Source organism: Chiloscyllium plagiosum, unplaced genomic scaffold (genome assembly GCF_037043375.1).
Source record: "Chiloscyllium plagiosum isolate Xiang-an unplaced genomic scaffold, Cpla_swu_hap1 HiC_scaffold_20, whole genome shotgun sequence".
NCBI lineage: Eukaryota > Metazoa > Chordata > Chondrichthyes > Orectolobiformes > Hemiscylliidae > Chiloscyllium > Chiloscyllium plagiosum.
Genome location: NW_028270158.1, coordinates 34,288,307 through 34,310,984, shown reverse-complemented (window position 1 = coordinate 34,310,984; position 22,678 = coordinate 34,288,307). Strand labels below are relative to the sequence as shown.

The following is a 22,678-nucleotide window of genomic DNA, read 5'->3' as shown; positions in this document are numbered from 1 at the left end:
TAAATCTTTTACACTTCCAAACAACTCAACATTTCCCTCATGTATAAACATTATCCACATTAAATCACAAATTATGCCCTACACCATTGGATCCCTGAAAATTATAGAGTTGCAACTTGATCTGCAGTGGACAGGGTGATCAATGACAAAATTTAGAATGAGACTAACTGTAGTCACATACCTGGTGGAACATTCTCATCAGCCCACAGGAAGAAGCCACACTGCTGGTCTCTGGGTTTGGCGCAGGTGTGAAATGTCCGACCCTTGTTAGGTCCATCTTTCTGCACTGTGCGTGTCACTGCTGGTTGATTGCAAGTGCACATTGCTTCCCTTCCACCTGAAGCTCCGTTGCTCCCAAATTGACGAAAGCTCCCTGCACCAGAGGCTGAACTCCCTCTACTAACTGATCCTCCACAACCTGTGTCACTTGCATCCTGGTCAGCCCACAGGAAAAAGTTGCAACTGCCAACATTACATTTATAAAACCTCCGCCCCTGGTTCGGTCCCTCTTTCCGAACAGTCAGTAGAAGTGCATCCTGGCCACAATTGCACACAACTGCATTATTGTCAGATCCCATATTTGAAGGGACAACCCTGGACATTGGCTTGAAAGCCACTTCCTGAGGTTTTGGCTGGGTACTCCTGTGATCCCGGAACGATCTGTTCTCTGACCTTCTCTGTGGTACATGGTTGACAATTTGATTGTTTGATTGTGATGCTCCCCGTAAATACCTCAGGTCCAAGATCTCTCTCAGCATTTCATCACATCCTCCAATACAACCAACAAATTCCAAGGGGACCAGCGGAGGCACGCTACCTCGTTTGAACTTAAACTTTAACCTAGAAGTTTAGAATAAATGAAATGTTTATGTTTTCTCAAAATAAGAACAGTTGTTGGGGGGGTTTAACATTTTGCTGATATAGTTCTTACCTGTGAATAGGGTGTGGTTTACACGTGGGACATATGCTCTCATCTCTGCTGACCCCCAGAACAGAATCAGGAAACCAGACTGCAGACTTGCAATTTGGGTACCCCGTACATGAAAGGTAATACCTGCAGTGAACAAGAATGAAACACAGTTGCACAATAACACGTGCGCAACTAATCACCAATATCACAAAGGCAAGAAAGGATGACCAAAAAAGCTGGTTAACTACCTCCACAAATGGAAAAAGGAATTTTAAAAATAATTTTGGTCCATCCTGGCAGCAGAGTAATAACATATATTCTATTTCTGCCTTTAAAATATCCCAAGAATTTTAATGGGAGCAACACACAAAATGTGGGACCAAGTCACACAAGAAAGTTTTTCTACCAGTGACCAAAGCTTGATTGCATGTTAACAGAGAAGTGCAGAGAAATTTGTAAAACAAATTCCAAGAAGTAGAGGTATTAATTGATTTGAGCCCATAAATAAACACAATAGGAAAGTTTCACAGTGGAAATGCGTAGTCCTGTTTACCAGGGTAGATTCATATGCTGATGGAGATTTGACTGGTTTTGCCAGTGAAAGTGGTTCTACTGAACAGCAAGAAAGAATTAGCTGCATGATTACATTCTTTGGCACAACAGATTGAGAACAGAAGGAATAGATGACAGGGGGAATAGAACAAAGAATTAATGCCACAGCATTGTGCAAACGTGGAACATTTTAATCTTATGGTAGACTGTGGCAATCCAAATAAGAGAATTTGAATTCCTTGATTTTTCTTTCTTAAACAAGTGGTGAACTCATTGAAATATATCATATTGCATATACTGCTAACTAATTAGGCTAAAAGTGAGTAAACATTTGACTGGAGAGACAATGTCAGCCAATATCAGCAGCAGGGCACTAAAGTAACATGAAGCAAGTGGAATTGGGGGGAGAGAAGAATTTTTGATGGGTAAGAGCATCAAGAGATGTGCGGTAAAGACAGGCAAATGGAGTTAAGGTACAGCTTGGCAATAATCTAACTTCTTGGCAGAACAGCCTCTAGAGGCTTATTGGCCTTCTCCTATTCCTGTGCAAAATGACATACTTACCCTCCACCTTTCTTTGATTTGAGAACCATATCTCTCCCACACTGAGGACATTTTCGAACAGGTTCTGAAATTTCCATCAGGAACTCCTCAGACTGTGTCACTTCAGTCACCTCCCCGAAGTAATGGGATAGAGCCTCATCCAGCCTAACAAAACATGTCACTAAGTAGTTAAGTGTATTTACTTCAGTGTAACGTAGCTCAAAATAAAATGCTCCAAAAGTTTGTACTGTCCTCAGTAGCCTGGACCAACAACTTGATCAATTCAAGTACAAGTTCTATCTGGGCAGGTGAGAAATTAATTCAGTGATTAGAATTTAGAAAAAAAATTAGAAAAAAAATTAGCTGACGCTAAATCTATCATGTAATAAACTAGTTCTCTAGCATCTCTTAAGGTAGGTAACCTGTCATCCTTTTCTGATCTGGGCCTATACATGGCATCAACTTGTCAACTCTTAACTGCTCCAAAGTAGCCAAGTAACATACAGTTGAACCTAAAGGTTACAGAACAACTAGGTAGTGCTGTTGTGGTAAGGTTTCTGGGCTAGGAATCCAGAACCCCACAACAATGGTCAGGGGACATGGATTTGAATCCCACAATGGAAGATGGTGAAATATGAATTCATAGAAATCTGAAATTAAAAGCTTACATAAGAGTGACCATATAACCAGTCAACTGTCATAAAATTCCATTTGGGTCATTAATGCACTTCAGGGAAGGAAATCTGCCATCCTCACTCAGTCTGGCCTACATGTGACTCCAGACCCACAGCAATGTGACTGACTTTTAACTGGCCTTTAAGCAATTAACTACAGGCAATAAGTGTCAGCCTAGCCCATATCACAAGTGATGCCTATATCACAAATGAATTAAATAAAGGTGCAGATAAATAAATGACAATCATGCTCTTATCAACCACGTCCCAAGAATGAGTAACTGAAACATACTTACTTTTTGGCTTTTGTCACAGCCTCAATGAACACCTGCTTATATTTCTGAACTTGTTGATGAAGCACACTGAACTTGTCCTTCTTGCCCTCGCAAACCAGCTTCAGATCTGCCTCAAGCTCAGCTCGTAGATCTGGCTTTGACATCTCATATCCCATGGAATCGTACCCTGCAGCAGAAGCACAAACAGTCAACACTCCAGACACTTATAGCTTGATACAATAAGATAAAAATATCTGCATTATTGTGCATGATTAAGCTGAAATATCTGCATATATGAGCTTATCCCACTGGTCCTCCAACTGGTCAAATCCATTACACCCAGCACCCATTACATGGGGATGGGAAGGTAGATAGGTTTGCAAGTGCAGGTGGCCTGATTTGGGACTTAACATTTTCCTTACCTCTCAAGCTTACACACAGAAAGCTTAAAGAGATTTTTCTCCCTAAGCCCCCTATCATCCCAGGTAACAGTCACTACACAATTTTCTTTATTATGGCAGTAATTTTCCTCATCCTAGTTCACTGGCCTGTTGCCATTTCTGTAAATACCTTCCTCTTTAACAAATACCTCTCTCGTTTAAACACCTGACTTGATTCATCATCTGTGATTGCCTGGGACAGTGAGTTCCATATTCTCACATCCCTGCATCTGTGTGGCATTGTTTATGTATTTGTTCGTGGGTTTAGTTCTAAACTGGTGAGGGCACCTCTTGTAACATGAAAAAAAGTTGACCTGTTTCCTCTTCTCTCACTCAATTATTATTCATACAGTTTAATTGACGAATTCATTTTAGTGTGGTGAAAACAGACATTCTGTCAAAAATGTTTACCTTGCATTCATCAGGACAGAAACACAAGAATATCAAATTTCAAAGAGAAGAATAATTTGTACTGCACTAGAAGAGAGTGCTGATTAGTTTGCAAATGGATTCTGTATGAAAGCTTAAGATCTTTCAGGACAGACTTAAACAAAATGTAGCAAGTAGAGAGTCAATTCAAAATACACTATTTACTCTGACATATAGAAAGTTCATAGAGGGTACCAATGCATTAATACATTGGAACCAAAACGGGTTGGAGGAGACCAAGGAGACAGGGCGGAAGGTGGGAAAGAGACCTGGGAGAGAGGGGTCTCTCCCTTCACCTCGCCAATTCACTCTTGCCCCCCACCCATCCAAATTCCCTGTTCCCCGCCACCTCATTCTCCCTCCATCCAGATTCCCTTCTCCTCGTCAACTCTTTCACCACCCTTAGATTCTCTTTTTGCCCCACTCATTGTCCCCACCTTTAAACTCTGTGCCACTGAGCCCCATTTCAAAAGCATGTAAACTTCAATGTGAATGCACAATATATGATGGTGTTGTGCCTAGTACCATGTGCATACACATTTCTGGATTAATCCACATGCGTAAGTGCACACAGCTGCAGATGTCAGCAAACACGATCTTTTATATCAGTAAGGAAATTAAGGGTTATGGGGAAAAGATATGAAAAGTAAAGTTTAGGATTATCAGATCAGCCATTATTTCATTGACTGGCAGAGCAGACTCAATGGGCCAAATAGCCAACTTTTGCTCCTACATCAATGGTCAGATCCTTAAATTTTGGCAAAATATTGGGTGGATTACATTCTAGCACCCAACTTACAGCTATGTTTAATCCCCACATAATCTTACAGAACCATTTGCCTTAGTAAAATCAGAATGGGAATAACCCTTTTCAACTTCTATATTAATATTTCCTGTTTTCAGCCTTTTCAGCTCTTGCTTTACTTTCTCCCTGAGCATAGGACACTGAACAAGGTCTGCAGTAAACTAATCAGGTGTCCCTCTACCTGATATTGGATTTATATTCTGGAACTGGGTGACCAAATTCATTGAATACTTGAAAATCATGAAGTCATATTGGGAGTTTGTGAAAATCACATTCCAGTTTAACTTCAGCATTGTTAGCTAGTTCCTTTCCTTTGAATCATCACAATGATAATTTCACAAGGACTACTTTCTCTTGCAGGTGACTGGAGCCACCACCCTTCCCTTTACTGGGATTTCCACTCTCCCCATCTTCTTAATTCTTTGTATGATTTCTCAAACTTTTGCTGACTCTAGCTTTTCAGAATTTCAATTCAGAAATCACAATGAATGAAGCTCAACTGGTCTGCAACTCCATCCAATGATACTTAAATTATGAGGTTCTGTGAATTTTTCATTGGGCACCCTGATGCTTTTTATTGTTTGTATCTCACCTCATCCAGTATTAAATTGCTGCTGTTCAACAGCCATTTAGTGACCATCATTTCTTTCTGTTAGTGTTTTCTCCACGTACCTCTCTCAACCTGCCTTGGCGAGATGGCACGACTTCTTGTAGCTGTAGCATTCTGCTTTCACAAGTGGACAATACTGTTTCCAATGTTGGCCTAAGCACAAATAACAGGACTTTGTAACTTCCTTTGTTGTCACCTTCCGCTTACTCAGCTTCAGCTTAGGTACTTCAACAAATGACTAGCTATTGTTAACTTATGTTCCACCATTTTCACACAAAATGCTGTTTACCAAGCTATGTTGAAAGTTCAGTTTAGCAATGTCAGCAATCTATTGTGAATGCTTCACTTCTTAAACCGCACACAAAATCGGTCCTCTGATACTCTCCTGAAATTCTTCAAAATTATGATGAATGGAGAGCTTTTTCAAAGCCATGACAAACTCTCTAATCTCTCATTGGGTAACTGATCCATCTTCCAAAATGATAAGCTTTCTGCAATCTCCAGTGGCTTGACTGCTGCTCAAGTTCACTCAAAATGTCTGGCAGCTGTTGGTCATTTCGTTTAGAAGGTTCAAGCAAATACCTGTGCATTTCAGATTCTTCTGGGCCTGCTTCAGTCAGAATGTCACCTTGTTCCTTTCACTCACTGCCTGATTAACAACTGGATTATCAGAAGCATCCTGGATATTATTAGCAGTGAAAAACATCTCAAGACAGTCCACATATGCATTGAAAGACTTGAATCACCTCTGTACTTTTCCAGTCCTAATATTTTGTACAGCAGCCACCTTTTAAAGACCATTCTACCTACATGTACAAACAACCTTTCCACAAAAACTGGATTTTTAAAACTAATTCTCAGGAAAAGAAAACTCAATTTCTCTACTGGCTTGTGGGAAGCTTATATAACCCAAATTTGTTTGGCTAGCAACATCCACAATCACAACTTTATTGCCAAATGTGATGTCGGTCTTGATAAGATCACAACACTGTGCAGCACATGCAGAGTCAACCTGAACCAATCAAGTTTCTTGTCTTATATACATATATGAAAATGGCTACAAGTGGGTTCTATTACACTCTGATTAGTAAAGATCATCGCTAACATATCAAAGAACAGTTAGTCCCCAAACTTGTGGTTAAATTCACACCAGGCGACTCACCTAGGATTGGTTTGGGTATTGCGGTGGGGAATGCACCAGGGAACAGTTGCCTCCCAGGCTGATGTTTAGTTCAAAAAGGCACAATATCTACTTTTTTTTGTTTGCAAACAACAGAGGTCTGCATATGATAAAGTGAGGACTGCAGATGCTGGAGATCAGAGTCGACAAGTGTGGCGCTGGAAAAGCACAGCAGGTCAGGCAGCATCCGAGGAGCAGGACTCTCCTGCTGTCGGATGCTGCCTGACCTGCTGTGCTTTTCCAGTGCCACACTTGTCCACTGCATATGAATATATGCAGCTTACACTAACAACCAATGTAACATTAAAAATCAGGCTGCCTAGCTCACTAGAAGCTTTATTTATTCATCACAACTTGGTGCAGTCCACTTGCCAAACAATCAGGAGATATTATTGTTCCCTTTTAGTATTCCTGAGATTCTGTCCTAATAAGTACAAGACAAAAAGCTTCAACATGTCCCTTTTTCCAATCAATACTGAAGTAGTATGCTACCAAGCAAATGATACATGTGAGCTAACATCACAATAGGTAATCTGGTAAGAGGTTACAGAGTGAAGAAACTAGATTTATAGTCAATTCAAAACTTAAGAATCGTTGAAAAAATGAATTCAGAAAATAAAAATGCTCCGTTAATTAAACTGCTTATTTTCAGAACTTTGTGCTACCTTCTACGAGGCCCATGCCTAATTCTCCTGGGAGAAATCTCTGATCAGCTGTCAAGCCCACGTACATTCGGGATTTGATAGTTTCAATATGTTCTGCATGAGTAGCATCAGTTCCTGGAAGGAAACAAATATACATATCAGTGGCAATAGAAACAAATGCACAATGTTTGAACACAGTCTGTGATAACAAACATCTTTACAGAATAGAACACCACAATGAGTCTGAATTGGATATTTTGTTGGTTCAATGTTACTGGTCATCTTGTAAGTAGATCCCATAATCTTTATGAACCAAAGTGCAACTTTATGGCTCAATAATTAATTTTAAAAAACACAGGAACTGTAATAACCTTTTTCTTACATGTGCTGACACTAACCACATGCACACATTGTCACATGCACTCTCCTCTTTTTTCAGGAGGAAAACTGAAAATCAGTCATAACACAGGCCAACCATTCTCCAACAGATTTGTTTAATTTGCATAAAATGCATAAATAAGTGGTCAGTACAAAATATTAGATTATCTTAGATTAGATTCCCTTTAGTGTGGAAACAGGCCCTTTGGCCCAACAAGTCCACACCGATCCTCCAAAGAGTAACATATCTAGATCCATTTCCCTTTGACTAATGCACCTAACACGATGGGCAATTTAGCATGGCCAATTCACCTGACCTGCACATCTTTGGACTGTGGGAGGAAACCGTAGCACCCAGAAAAAACCCACGCAGACAGGGGGAGAATGTGCAAACTCCACATAGGCAGTCGCCCAAGGCCAGAATCGAACCTGGGACCCTGGTGCAGTGAGGCAGCAATGTGAACCACTATGCTGCCTCCATTTTTTATGCCTCCTCAAATATTAGAAAAAGAGTTCTCTTTTGTGGACCAAACTTAGTTTACAAATTAGCAATCTGTAAACTGACTCGCACTAGTCTATTACATACAGGTCAAATGTATTCCCACGTCAGTACAATCGTAAGTCAGCCAAAGACTATGTTTCTAGAAATAAAGAGGGAAAGGTTGACTTCTGACTTCAGATCTGTTATTTCGGATTAGTTACCACCTCAACTGCAAAAACCCTTTTGGTTGGACTTGTTCAGCTGAGGTCCCTGTTGACACTCTAAATAAACATCCTTCTGGCATGAATGGGTTAACAGCTCTAAATTGTGCTCAACAGCGTGAATTAGGAACGAGAGGACGCACCTAAAGTGACAAAAGCATTTGGAATTTCTGATCCCTGCACTTGGCTTATACCACTCTCTGGATTTGACCTTTGTGAATGGAATCAAACTTCACAGCATTTAACACAATTAAACCAAAACCCATTCTAGAAAAACAGGGGGAAAAAATTAAACATTAACGGTGAGATAAGAGTGTCGCATTCAAACCCTGAAAAGTGTCCTCACCAGATGTCCCCATAAACCAATCCCAGCAAGAGCAACTGGAAGCAGAAATTACTTAACAGTCCCTCCCTATTGTGGCTACTCTCTAATTATGAAAAGACTGTGCATCAAATCCAAGATTTGTGTTAACATGATTTGGTATCACACCACACAGTGCCTTCAGCCAAAAAGCAATGGGAGGCAACTTAACAAAAGGAATCTTGGGCTTCAGACTAACCTATGCCATGCTTTTCCATCAGAGCAATAAGATCAGCTTCAGTTAGCAACTGAGGTGGACTTGTCTCTCCATCAACCATCTCAATAGTGGTGGGTTGGAACTTCTTGCCTCTCTCATACACAGGCATAACCTGGAACAAAGATCTCATCAGTTTTAAGACACAAACTCCTGAACAGTCATTTATTTTTCCCAATCCTCCTGATATCCTTTGACTGAGGATCAGGATAAACTCTGGGATCATTCGAGGCTTTTATTACTTTTTTCACCTACCCTTCTCTCCTTCTGCGGGTGAGCCTTGAGTGGGTTCAGTAGTTTTTTTTTTACAGCAAACAAATTCTAAGTTAGGTACAGTCCTGTCACCAATTGGCACACTGAGTCACTGATCTATACTAGGTCCAACAGATTTATCAGCTGAACGTTACAAAATGTCTAACCAGAGCAGCAGTAGAAACACCACCCAAATCCAGCAATTTGGAAGCTAATTGCAATCTCTGCAAATAATTTAACTCTTGCTACTGATTTGCTCAATTGGCTAACCAAGTTTTATAAGTTTGATCCGGTTTCTAATGAAATTATAGCTATTTACCCCAACCCGCTATACGATAAACCATTCTTGCTGAGATCAGATTGGGGCAGGAAAACAAAAGAATAATGATTTTAACTTTGGTTTACACATAATACCTTAGCGTTCCATTTGTCATATGGATAAACCTCCAGATAATTCCGTGCAATAATCATTAAACCATGACCAGCAAAGAGCTCTCCTGCAATGTCTATCTCGACTGTGGTTTCCTGTCCCTGTGCATCCTGGGAGCAGCATGCCAGAAAATGACGCACAATAAACTCATAAATACGTTGCTCGGTTCCCTAAAAATAAAGGGAAATATTTATAAGATCTAAATATGTGAAAAGAAATGATTTAGTCATGATATTCAAAATGTAATTGATCTTAAATTTGTATCACTGAAATTAAAGATCACAGCTTTTGTCAATTTTAGAACTGCTCCTCCCTGGCCCCAGATGTCTCACAGCTCAGTCCTCCCCCAACCTTACAGGTACCAGTTGAGCCATTTATGCCCGTTCAGCCCACAAGCTATAGTTTAGCACTCCTCCTACTTTATTGGCTGCAGCTCAACCCACCCTCCACCCTATGGGCCACAGCTAACCCTTCCCAATGCCACAGCCACAGCTCAGCCTTCCTTCCACTCCAGGGCCACAGTTCAGTCCTCTGCCAACCCCACAAGTCACACCCTACTCCATAGCATTGAGTTGCTATTCAATCACTGGCTCATTTTGCTGCATGATTTTTGCTGTCTCAGCAACTATGATAGCAGGTGATTCTCCACCCTGAAAGAAAGAGTTGCATTTTCCAAATTGGCAATACTAGTGCTGTCTGTTGCCTGTGTTTCTGAATAGTATGTAATTACATTCCAGCTGTAATCTCTCTCTATAGAAGCTGGAAGTAGTCACACTGCTATTGACTCAATAGTGTGAGCAAAATTTGGGAATACCTCTCCCAATTTTCCCCCTCAAACCTCCATGGCCCATATCACCTTTCCCATTATAAAACTTGTTAAACAGATTTTTAATTTGATAAAAATTGAAGTTTTCACCATTTATAGTTATTTGCAAAGAAGGTTTTCCAAGCTGGCTTCATCGGTTAACAGAATAGATGAAATGTGCACTGTTAATAGTGCAAATTACAAAACAGTGTAATTACCTGCAGATTATTAGTGTATTTCGTCGGATGGATAGGTGGATGGGCCTGGTCTGACTTGTTTCCATTTCGCGGTGTTGGCCCACCTCTGTCCAAAATTCCCTGAGCAAATGCCCCCCAGTTTGGGTCCACGGTTTGCTGTTGCACCAATGCAGAAAGGTTCAGATCTTTGGGGAAAATGTTGGTTTCCGTGCGAGGGTAGCTGATGTATCTGCACAAAACAGAAATGAGGAGCAGTGTAATGTACTTGCAAACTGAGCGAGGTCTTCTAGATCACAAGAATTGTCAAACTTTAAAGCCTTTTGTGTCAAAGATAGGTTGGCAGCAATCCTTCGTATCTCATCCAAACCATTCATTTTTAGCATGAACCTGATCAGGAAGTCTCTGAAAACAATATAATTATATTGGTAAGGACAGCAAAGCTAAACCTGACCTAGTCTTCACCCACCATTCACACCTTGGTAGCTCTCAGCAGAAACAAATATAAAGTCCATGAACATAAAATTTAGACTCCCTTCCCATATCTCATGAAAATACTCACAAAATTCATATTTATACAGCAGATTCAACACAATGAGTGGCTTAAAGTGTTTCAGCAGAAGCAGATACCAAGCAATGTAGCAGAATGAGAAAATATTACCAAAGACAATGTAAGAAACAATTCAAAGATCTTAAAAAGGTTGGGTGAGGTGTATAACAAGGCTTACGCAAGGGATTGAGAATAGAATTGAGAATGCAGGAGGTTCCCTAATACCTTATAAAGGTTTAATCATTTCTGATACAGTAAAATATATATGCTGAAAACAGCTCGCATGCAACAGAACACCAAGCCTCACCCTTGTGTATAGAGCTTCTCTGCTATCCTCATTGTCTCCTTTGCATTGATTTTCAGTTTTCTTGAAACCAATTTCTCCAATTCCTGTTTTGTAAAAGAGAATATGTACTTTTTAAAAATTCAAATTACGGAGGTCATTCAAGAACAACCAATCCTGCATTAAGGGCCACCAAATGTTTCATAGCAGCAATGATAACGGTGAAGCATTAAGACTAGAAGGACTAGCAAAGTTAACTGAAGATACATTTAAAAGGAGATGAAGAAGATACACAGAATCAATGTTTTAAAACACACATTTCCTGCCTATCATGTGTTGTGCCAGTCTTTACAATCACGGCAACTATGTGTTGTTTGTCTTTTTAACTTTGCTTCTTGTTTTTCTGACCAATGTAACTTTTTTTCTTAATTTCTTTGACCTAAGACAGTGCTGTGTAATTAATCTTATTACTGAAGAAGCTGTATCTAGTACTTTATACCCACAATGGTGCTGTAAGTGGTTATTTATAAACTTTTCACTGTACTTATTTGAGTACACATAACAATCAAGCTAATTCAAATTCAATTCAAAGCCATTATTTAATTTTTCAGATACTATAAGACTGAAGATGTCAGAGGTATAGATAATTTGATCCATTGGGTCTACTCTACCATTTCATAAGATCATGGCTGATCTGAGCATCTTTAAATGCACTTTCCTGCCTTTTCTCCAGAACCCTGGATTCCTTTACTGATTAAAAATCTCTCAATCTTGAATATACTTATTGACCTAGCCATGATAGCTCTCCGCAGTCAAGAATTTCGCAGATTCACCGCTCTCAGAGAAGAAATTCCTCCACATGCCTGTTTTAAGTGGGTGACTCTTTACTTTGAGATCATGCCCTCTGATCATAGACCCAGCACAAGGGAAACAACCACCCTGCCAAACTACTCTGTCAAGTCCCTGAAGAATTTTACATATTCCAATAAGTAACGTTTTAATCCTTTCATTCTCCTAAACTCCAATGAACACAAGCCCAAACTGCTCAGCCTCTCATGAGAAAACCCCTCCATACCCAGGATCAACCTAGCAAACCTTTCCTCACCTTAAAATATGCCCTCTAGTTTTGAACTCCCCAACACTAGGGAAAAGATGTTTGCTATTCACCTTGTCTATGCCCTTCATCATTTTATAAATCTCTAGAAGGTCACCTCTCAGCATCCTACACTCCAGGAAAACAAGTCCCAGCCTCTTCTTCTAACTGAAATCCTCCAGTCCTAGCAACATGCTTTTAAAACTTTTCTGCACCCTCTCCAATTTAATAATATCCTTTGTATAACAGTACACAGTACTTCAAATGTGGCTTCACTAGCATCCTGTGCAGCTGCAACATGACGTCCCAACTCAGATACTCAATGGTCTGACCAACGAAGGCAAGTATACCAAATTCATTCTCCACCACTCAGTCTGTGACACCACTTTCAAAGAAGCAAACTCCTGAACCCTGTCTCTCTGTTCGACGACATTCCCCAGGGACCTACCATTAAGTTCTGCCTTTGTCCATCTTTCCAAAATACACTACCTTGCATTTATCTAAATTAAACTCCATCCGCCACTCCTTGGCGCTGAACATCTTTTGATTGCCAAGATTGATTCACTTTTCCCATTCGGCTTTTATGCCTTAGAGAAGTGTTTTTCTCTTGTAATATATGTAGTACTTATTTAAATACTTGCCATTGTATGTCCACCATTAAATCTTTTAGTGTCTTTTCCACGCTTTACAAGAGGCGGGGAATTGGTTGGTTGGATGTTGTCTCCAAATCTTACCAAACATCCGACCACTGCGACTGAAGGTCCCTAGACAGTGATCAGAAGTCCGAGTTCATGGGCGGCACGGTGGCACAGTGGTTAGCACTGCTGCCTCACAGCGCCAGAGACCCGGGTTCAATTCCCGCCTCAGGCGACTGACTGTGTGGAGTTTGCACGTTCTCCCCGTGTCTGCGTGGGTTTCCTCCGGGTGCTCCGGTTTCCTCCCACAATCCAAAGATGTGCAGGGTCAGGTGAATTGGCCATACTAAATTACCTGTAGTGTTAGGTAAGGGGTAAATGTAGGGGTATGGGTGGGTTTCGCTTCGGCGGGGCGGTGTGGACTTGTTGGGCCGAAGGGCCTGTTTCCACACTGTAATCTAATCTAATCTAATCTAATTCATCTCTCCCTTTGAACACCAAGACCAGTATACTGACCTAGCGGAGATCAGCTTACTCAGCCAAGAACAGGGATTGAAGGTTGAACTTTCATCGTTTGTATGTCACTGCATAAATCCCTTGAACTAAAGTAGCAGTTTGCATTTGTATTATAATGTTAAAGAACAGAATGTAAGCATTCAGCATGGACAAATTAAAACCAGAAATGAACACATCAGAAACTCACACAGCAGCATGTTACAGCTATATTTTGATATAGGTCCACTTCATGTCTTTTTTAAAAAGCTGAAAACCAAGGCAGCAATTTGTCTAAAACTTGTGCAACTTTGAAATACACACCACAGTGTCAAGGGGTAAAGGCCTCCATTTGCTCTTTGGTTTAGTAAAGACATCAAGTACAGTCGCAACTGGATCCTGTGATCAGCGAACAAATAACATCAAGACAGTGTTAAAAAAAACATACTAATGCTTTACAAAACTGAAGAGTTAATTATCAATATTTGCATTTATTAGAATAACATTTCACGCAAACAGCTATGAGGCTGAGAGTGAAATCCTATTCGTTAACCAGGGTACCACTCTCAGCCCTGCCATTCCTTGCATCCCCAGAGTAAGCTTATGTGTGCCACAACCTCAGCCACACAAATCTGTTTCACTCCAAGTTTGGATTTATCCAGACAGTTCCCATTTGCAATTATGCAGTTTTCCTTCATGCACCTATCCAAATTATTCAGAGTTTCTGCCTCAACCCACCCTGTGAATCTCATGGCCTCACAGCAGTACTTCTCTTCTGTTCTTTCAACTGGCTTATAGTCAATCTTATACCTGCAGCTTCTCATTCTAGGCCCTTCAACTCCTGGAAGCAACACATTTCTATCTACACTGTCCCGTCCCTTCAGAATTTTAAGCACTTCCATAGTAACTGCATCATTCTAATAAAAAAATTAATTTTGGCAGCATTCAAATAAATCTTCACTATCCTATCTCTTCAGTAGAGCTGCTTGGGAGGATTTAAACTAGTAAAGTGGGGGATTTGGACACCGAGAGATAGTGAGGATAGATTTCAATCTGAGACTGTTACAGTTGAGAAAAGAAGCGAGTCAAACGGTCAAGGCAGGCAGAGACAAAGCAGAGAACAAGCTAAGACTGTTAAGTTAAACTGCATTTATTTCGATGCAATAGGCCTAACAGGGAAGGCAGATGAACTCAGGGCATGGCATAACAATTACAGAAACATGGCTCAGGAATGGACAGGACTGGCAGCTTAATGTTCCAGGATAAAAATGCTACAGGAAGGACAGAAAGGGAGGCAAGACAGGAGGCGGGAGTGGCGTTTTGATAAGGGATAGCATTACAGCTGTACTGAGGGAGGATATTCCCGGAAATACATCCAGGGAAGTGAGAAGTAAGAAAGGAATGATCACCTTATTGGGATTGTATTACAGACCTCCTAATAGAAAGAAATTGAGAAACAAATCTGAAAGGGGATCTCAGTTATCTGTAAGAATAATAGGGTGGTTATAGTAGGGGATTTCCAAACATCAACTGTGTGTTTAGGGCTTGGATGGAGAGGAATTTGTTAAGTGTGTCCAAGAAAATTTTCTGATTTAGTATGAGGATCTACCTACTAGAGAAGGTGCAAACCTTGACCTACTCTTGGGAAATAAGGTAGGGCAGATGACTGAGGTGTCAGTGGAGGAGCACTTTGGGGCCAGCGACCATAATTCTATTAGTTTTAAAATAGTGATGGAAGAGCTCAGATCAGATCTAAAAGTTGAAGTTCTAAATTGGAGGATGGCTTATTTTGACGATATTAGGCAAGAACTTCCAAAAGCTGATTGGAAGCAGATGTTTGCAGGTAAAGGGATGGCTGGAAAATGGAAAGCCTTCAGAAATGAGATAACGAGAGTCCAGCAACAATATATTCCTGTTAGGGTGAAAGGAAAAGCTGATATGGGTAGCGAATGCTGGATGACTAAAAAAATTGAGGGTTTGGTTCAGAAAAAGAAGGAAGCACATGCCAGGTATCGACAGCAGAGATCAAGTGAATCCTTAGGAGAGTATCAAGGCAGGAGGAGTATACTTAAGAGGGATATCAGGAGGGCAAAAAGGGGATATGAAATAGCTTTGGCAAATAGAGGTAAGGAGAATCCAAAGAATTTTTAGAAATACATTAAGGACAAAAAGGTAAGGAGAGAATAGGGCCCCTCAAAGATCAGCAAGGTGGCCTTTGTGTGGAGTCGCAGATAGGGGCAGATACTAAACGAGTATTTTGCGTCAATGTTTATTGTGGAAAAGGACATGGAAGATATAGAATGTAGGAAAATAGATGGTGACATCTTGAAAGGTGTCCATATTACTGAAGAGGAAGTGCTGAATGTCTTGAAATGCATAAAAGTGGATAAATCATCAGGATCTGATCAGGTGTACCCGAGAAGCTAGGGAAGTGATTGCTGGGCCCCTTGCTGAGATATTTGTATCATCGATAGTCACAGGTGAGGTGCCGGAAGACTAGAGGTTGGCTAACATGGTGCCACTGTTTAAGAAAGGTGGTAAGGAAAAGCCAGGGAACTATAGACCAGTGAGCCTGACATTGGTGTTGGGCAAGTTGTTGGAGGGAATCCTGAGGGTCAGGATGTACATGTATTTGGACTGATTAGGGATAGTCAACATGGCTTTGTGCATGGGCAATCATATCTCGCAAACTTGATTGAGCTTTCTGAATAAGTAACAAAGAGAATTGATGAGGGCAGAGCAGTGGACGTGATCTATATGGACTTCAGTACGGCACTCGACAAGGTTCCCCATGGGAGACTGGTTAGCATGGTTAGATAGAAAACAGGGAGAACTGGTCATTTGGATGCAGAACTGGCTCAAAGATAGAAGACAGAGGGTGGTGGTGGAGGGTTGTTTTTCAGACTGGATGCCTGTAACCAGTGGAGTGCCATGAGGATCGGTACTGGGTCCACTACTTTTCATTATTTATATAAATGATTTGGATGCGAGTATAAGAGGTATAGTTAGTAAGTTTGCAGATGACACCAAAATTGGAGGTTTAGTGGAAACGAAGAAGGTTACCTCAGATTACAACAGGATCTTGATCAGATGGGCCAATGGGCTGAGGAGTGGCAGTTTATTTTCGATAAATGCGAGGTGCTGCATTTTGAAAAAGCATATCAAAGCAGGACTTATACACTTAATGGTAAGGTCCTAGGGAGTGTTGCTGAACAAACAGACCTTGGAGTGCAGGTTCATAGCTCCTTGAAAGTAGAGTCGTAGTTCGATAGGATAGTGAAGAAGGCGGTTGGTATGCTTTCCTTTATTGGTCAGTATTGAGTACAGGAGTTGGGAGGTCATGTTGTGGCTGTGCATGACATTGGTTAGGCCACTGTTGGAATATCGCGTGCAATTCTGGTCTCCTTCCTATCGGAAAGTGTTGTGAAAGGGTTCAGAAAAGATTTACAAGGATTTTGCCAGGGTTGGAGGATTTCAGCGAGAGGAAGAGGTTGAGTAGGCTGGGACTGTTTTCGCCTCGAGCGTCGGAGCCCAAGTGGTGACCTTATAGAGGTTTATAAAATCATGAGGGGCTTGGATCGGATAAATAGACAAAATCTTTTCCCTGCGGTGGGGGAATCCAGATCTAGAAGGCATAGGTTTAGGGTGAGAGAGGAAAGATATAAAAGAAACTGAAGGGGCAACTGTTTCACGCAGAGAGTGGTACATATATAGAATGAGCTGCCAGAGGAAGTGGTAGAGGCTACTGCAATTGCAACATTTAAAAGGCATCTGGATAGGTACACGAATAGGAAGGGTTTGGAGGAATACGGGTCGGGTGCTGGCTGGTGGGACTAGATTGGGTTGGGATAGCTGGTAGGCATGGATGAGTTGGACCAATGGGTCTGTTTCCGTGCTGTACATCTCTATGACTCTAAGTCTCAAATCATTTGAGTAGGCTAGCAGAGTGGAGCCCAATACTTCACAATGAAGTCTAATTAAGGTTAATATAAGCTTCTCAGAGATGATGATGTTGTGGTAATGTCACTGTACAGTAATCCAGATGCCCATGCTAATGGTCTGGGGATAAGGATCCCAATTCAACCAATAAATCTGGGATTATAAAGCTAATCTCAGTGATGTAAAAAACCCACCAGGTTCACTCATACCCTTCAGGAATGAAAATCTGCCATCCTTACGTAGTCTAGCTTACATGCAACACCTGACCTACATAGGCTCTTATTTGCCCTCTGAAGTCATCCCATTAAAGTGTAATTCACATTGGGCAACAAGTGCAGACTTTGCAGCAATGACAACATTTCTTGAAAAAAGAATATCTTGAATTTACACTCAAAACTTATGTACGCAAGTGTGGCCGACCAAGACACTCAAACAATGGTGGCACTGACATCTTTGTTGTACATCCATGTTTGATTCATAAAACCCCTTTCAGCTTGTCACTTTGTTCACTACGAGCAGGCCAGTGAGAGAATCCACAAAGACAGGCAGAGTGGCATTCAACTACATTTGGCGAAATTTTTTTTTCCGATTCCCTACAGTGTGGAAGCAGGCCTTCGGCCCAATAAATCCATACTGATCCTCCGAAGAGTAATGCACCCAGACCCATTTCCCCTCCGACTAATGCACCTAACACTATGGGCAATTTAGCATGACCAATTCACCTGACTTGCACATTTTTGGACTGTGGGAGGAAACCGGAGCACCCGGAGGAAACCCACACAGACATGAGGAGAATGTGCAAACTCCATACAGACAGTCGCCCGAGGCTGGAATCAAACCTGGGACAATGGTGCTGTGAGGCAGCAGTGCTAACAACTAGGTCACTGTGCCGCCTTATTAACTTATTGGTTTATTAAACATCTTTAAAGATTTAAATTTCAGATCAATAGAAGTACTGAGATTTTATGCAAGGAAACACAGCTTGAAACTGGAGCTGATACAAAAGACTAATAAACCTTGTTACTGACCTCTGAAAATGAGAGGAAGGACGAATACAAAATATCAAAAATCTCAAGTAGTTTGAAAATAGAAATTTATTTAGTTAACTTCTATACGTAAAACATATAAAAATATTTACACATAATAACTTTTGCCGTGTCAAAAAGATCCCAGTCGTTGGACTGAAGCAGAAACCTAGATTTATAGTTATGCACAAGTGAAGTTTCAGGAGAATGCTGCATTGTGGAGATGCCAAAGTGCACCCTCTACAGTTGGAATTGCAGCAAAAGCGGTCTATTATAAAATTAGAATTACTTTGGTTTCCAGTTTGATGGAAGGTCATCAACTTAGAGTCATAGAGATATACAGCACGGAAACAGTCCAACCTGATCATAGCAGGTCAGGCAGCATCCGAGGAGCAGGAAAATCGACGTTCGGGCAGGATCCCTTCATCAGAAACACTTGAATTATAAGGAGAGGCTGGATAGGCTAAGACTTTTTTTTTCCCCCTGGAATGTAGGAGACTGAGGGGTAACCTTATGGAGGTCTATAAAATTATAAGAGGCATAGCTAAGATAGATAGCCAACAACTTTTCCCAATGATAGGGAATCTAAGACTAAAGAGCATAGGGGAGAAATACAAAATGGTCCAGAGGTAAATTTTTTTTCAGTGGGTGGTGAGTGTCTGGAACAGGCTGCGAGAGATATTGATAGAGGCACATACAATTTTGTCATTTAAGAAACATTTTGACAGGTATGTGGATGGGATAGGCATGAAGGGAAATGGATCCAAAGCAGCCAAATGAGACTGGATTAATTGTGAAAACCGAGTGGCTTGCACAGGTTAGGCGAAAGGTCTGTTTCCATGATAGACTCCAGAGTTTATCTTGCTTTCAGTTTGTTTCCCTCTATTCCTTTCCCACTCATCTGTTTTTCCCAGCTTTCCCAAGAACACATTTTGCTACTTCTCATTTACCTCATGTTCTGAGTGAGGGGCTCATATGGTACAGTGGTAATGTCCCTACTACTAGGGTCAAGAAATTCCAATTCAAATCGCACCTCCTCCAGGCGTGTGTAATAACAACTCTGAAATACCTTTATCTAACCTGATTGAATTCAACACAGTGTAGTAATGAGCGCCACTTAGAGTCATAGAGATGTACAGCATGGAAACAGACCCTTCGAGGTCCAACCCACCCATGCCGACCAGATATCCCAACCCTATCTAGTCCCACCTGCCAGCACCCGGCCCCTATCCCTCCAAACCCTTCCTATTCATATACCCATCCAAATGCCTTTCAAATGTTGCAAGTGTACTAGCCTCCACCACTTCCTCTGGCATCTCATTCTATACACTCTCTGCCTGAAACAGTTGCCCCTTAAGTTTCTTTTATATCTTTCCCCTCTCACCCTAAACCTATGCCCTCGAGTTCTGTACTCCCCCACTCCAGGGAAAAGACTTTGTCTATTTATCCTATCCATGCCCCTCATGATTTTATAAACCTCTCTCAGGTCACCCCCTCAGCCTCCAACGCTTCAGGGAAAACAGCCCCAGAATGTTCAGCCTCTCCCTATAGCTCAAATCCTCCAACCCTGGCAACATCCTTGTAAACCTTTTCTGAACCCTTTCACGTTTCACAACATCTTTCCGATAGGAAGACCAGAACTGCACACAATATTCCAACAGTGGCCCAACCAATGTCCTGAACAGCCGCAACATGACCTCCCAACTCCTGCACCCAATACTCTGACTGATAAAGGAAAGCACACCAAACGCCTTCTTCACTATCCTATCTACCTGCGACTTCACTTTCAAGGAGCTATGAACCTGCGCTCCAAGGTCTCTTTGTTCAGCAACACTCCCTAGGACCTTACCATTAAGGTGTATAAGTCTTGCTAAGATTTGCTTTCCCAAAATGCAGCACCTCACATTTATATGAATTAAACTCCATCTGCCACTTCTCAGCCCATTAGCCCATCTGATCAAGATCCTGTTGTAATCTGAGGTAACCTTCTTCGCTGTCCACTACACCTCCAATTTTGGTGTCATCTGCAAACTTACTAACTATACCTCTTCTGCTCACATCCAAATCATTTATATAGACTTGAAAACATGAAATTTTCTTGTTCCTCCAGATGTCTCCTGAACTGTTGTTTTCAGCATTTTACATATTATTTTCTGTATTTTACTCCATAGATGCATCAACCCCTAGCTGTCAAGAATATTCTGTGAACCTATTCTATTTAGGTAGAATTGTAGGAAATAGCATTCTCAAGATCAAAATCAGACTTCTTGCACACCGAAATCCATTTAACATTTTTTAGATTTTCTGCCTTATGATTAATATCCCTTTGCAGTCTCTTTGTTCTTCTGAAGAGTTAATGATACCCAAGTTTGTATTATCTGCATGCCTTTGGACCCATTTGTTTTTTTTTGGGATGTGGGCATTAGTGGTTACAAATTCAGAGTCAACCACATTACTGCAGATCTGGAGCTGAAAATAAGCCCACACCAGATAAAGACAGCAGATTTCCTACCCTAATGGACAATAGTGAGCTAGATGGATTTTGACAACAATTGAGTGTTACATAGTCACCATCAGGTAGTTTTTAATTCCAGGCATTTTAAAAACGGAATTCAAATTTCACCTCCTGTAATGGCAGGATTTAAGCCTAAGTTCCCAGAACCTTAGCCGAGGGTACTGGATTACTAGCCAAGTAACATGACCACAGGTGCCACTACCTCTCCCTTGTATCCAAATTCTTAAAGAAAATATTGAACGGAAAGTAGTTCCAGAACAGTAACACATGGGACACCATAAACCACTTCAAACAACAGTGAAATATAACGCATAACTTTCCATTAATTTTTAAATCTAGTTTGCTATCCTCCTTCTACTTCCAAATATTTTTGGGATTCAGGTTCATCAGAATGGAACACGTGCTCACCTCCATGCAGATCTGGTAAAGTACAAGGCATGCCGTGTGGTTGAAGAGACGATGTCTTTTCCAGTTAAATTCTACACTGCCATCTTCCGTTTCATGGGTGACTGAGACATAAAAACTGCTGATAATATTTGGCACATTTGGTATGAAAAAACAGTTCGCACAACTATCCTATTAGTGACTCAGAAAAATAAGCAAAATCTGTAAAAATGAACCTGTCATCAAAGGTGTTTACCCAGTAAACCCACCCTTTTCAAATTTGGATACTGTAATTTTCACATTTCTTATTGCTTAACATTTCCTTTGCAGATGCTTATATTTAACCTATTGAAATATCTAACTGCCAATTAATTTACAGCACTAATACTTAATAGTAGCCCTTTAATACATAATGCAAAGCATTGTATTCATAGGAATCTACAAGATTGAATCTTCCCTAAAGCCAGAGACATACTCTAAGGTTCACATATTTCATCTTCAAATTATCACTTTTTACTGTGAGCATGAATGTATTAATCAACTATGTAAGCAGACAGGAGTCAAGCTTGATAACAGTGTCACTCGATAACTACAGAGAGGCTGACATGCACTTCCACTATGGTTCAGAAACATCAACAGCTATAGCATACCTTTGATTTTATAGAATGTTTCTTGAATAAAAGCCTGGATCGCTTTGAAACGCTCAACCACAAAACCCAGAGTGGGAAACTGACAGCTACCATAGCTGATCAGCTGATTTGATAGCACATTTGGGAATATCTTTTGTAGTCTTAAGGTCTGAAACCGGGTGAATGAGGCACCTATACCAACAAAATTACACAAATCAGTCCAAGCAGCACAGCAAAATCAATTTCAAAATACATTATCATCATCTTGCATCATTCGTGACTGAATTACTTGTTCGAACCTCATGCCAGGGGCTGACACGCACAATCTATGCTGATAACTCCGTATAACACTGAATGCACTGCATTGTTAAGAAACTCTGTAAATGCAAAAGGGGACAAGAGAGTTCTCCAGATTATAATTCAATATTTAATATTTAACACCAGCAAAACAAATTATGTTCTACTCACAAACTGCTGATTAAGTTAAGAACGAGGTATTTAAGGATTGGGGAACGGTGGCGGTGGGGAAGGGATGTTACTGTGAGGCACAGCTTACTAGTTATTTTCACAAGGGAAAAAAACATGGCAAACAAACAAAATTAATATGTAGGCCTTTGTCGGGTTCCAAGCGATCGATCATGTTAGAGGACTCTCTAGTCCGAGGTACAGACAGACGGTTCTGTGACCAGCAGCGATAAAAGAGAATTGTGTGTTGCTTCCCTGGTGCCAGGATCA

At 40.9% G+C, this 22,678-nt stretch overlaps 1 protein-coding gene across 1 annotated transcript in view; it reads right to left on the bottom strand.

The window, feature by feature from the left end:
* The window catches only part of top3a (DNA topoisomerase III alpha), a 43,351-nt gene that overhangs the window by 5,182 nt on the left and 15,491 nt on the right, over positions 1-22,678 (bottom strand). The window contains exons 7-18 of the mRNA XM_043711628.2: positions 21,965-22,135; positions 21,339-21,439; positions 13,776-13,850; positions 11,256-11,338; positions 10,423-10,630; positions 9,384-9,569; positions 8,703-8,832; positions 7,084-7,197; positions 2,976-3,141; positions 2,027-2,170; positions 932-1,054; positions 182-840 (exon numbers count right to left, since the gene is read on the bottom strand). Of these exons, the coding sequence (XP_043567563.2) occupies positions 182-840; positions 932-1,054; positions 2,027-2,170; positions 2,976-3,141; positions 7,084-7,197; positions 8,703-8,832; positions 9,384-9,569; positions 10,423-10,630; positions 11,256-11,338; positions 13,776-13,850; positions 21,339-21,439; positions 21,965-22,135 (2,160 nt within the window). The remainder of the gene's footprint in view (positions 1-181; positions 841-931; positions 1,055-2,026; positions 2,171-2,975; positions 3,142-7,083; positions 7,198-8,702; positions 8,833-9,383; positions 9,570-10,422; positions 10,631-11,255; positions 11,339-13,775; positions 13,851-21,338; positions 21,440-21,964; positions 22,136-22,678) is intronic.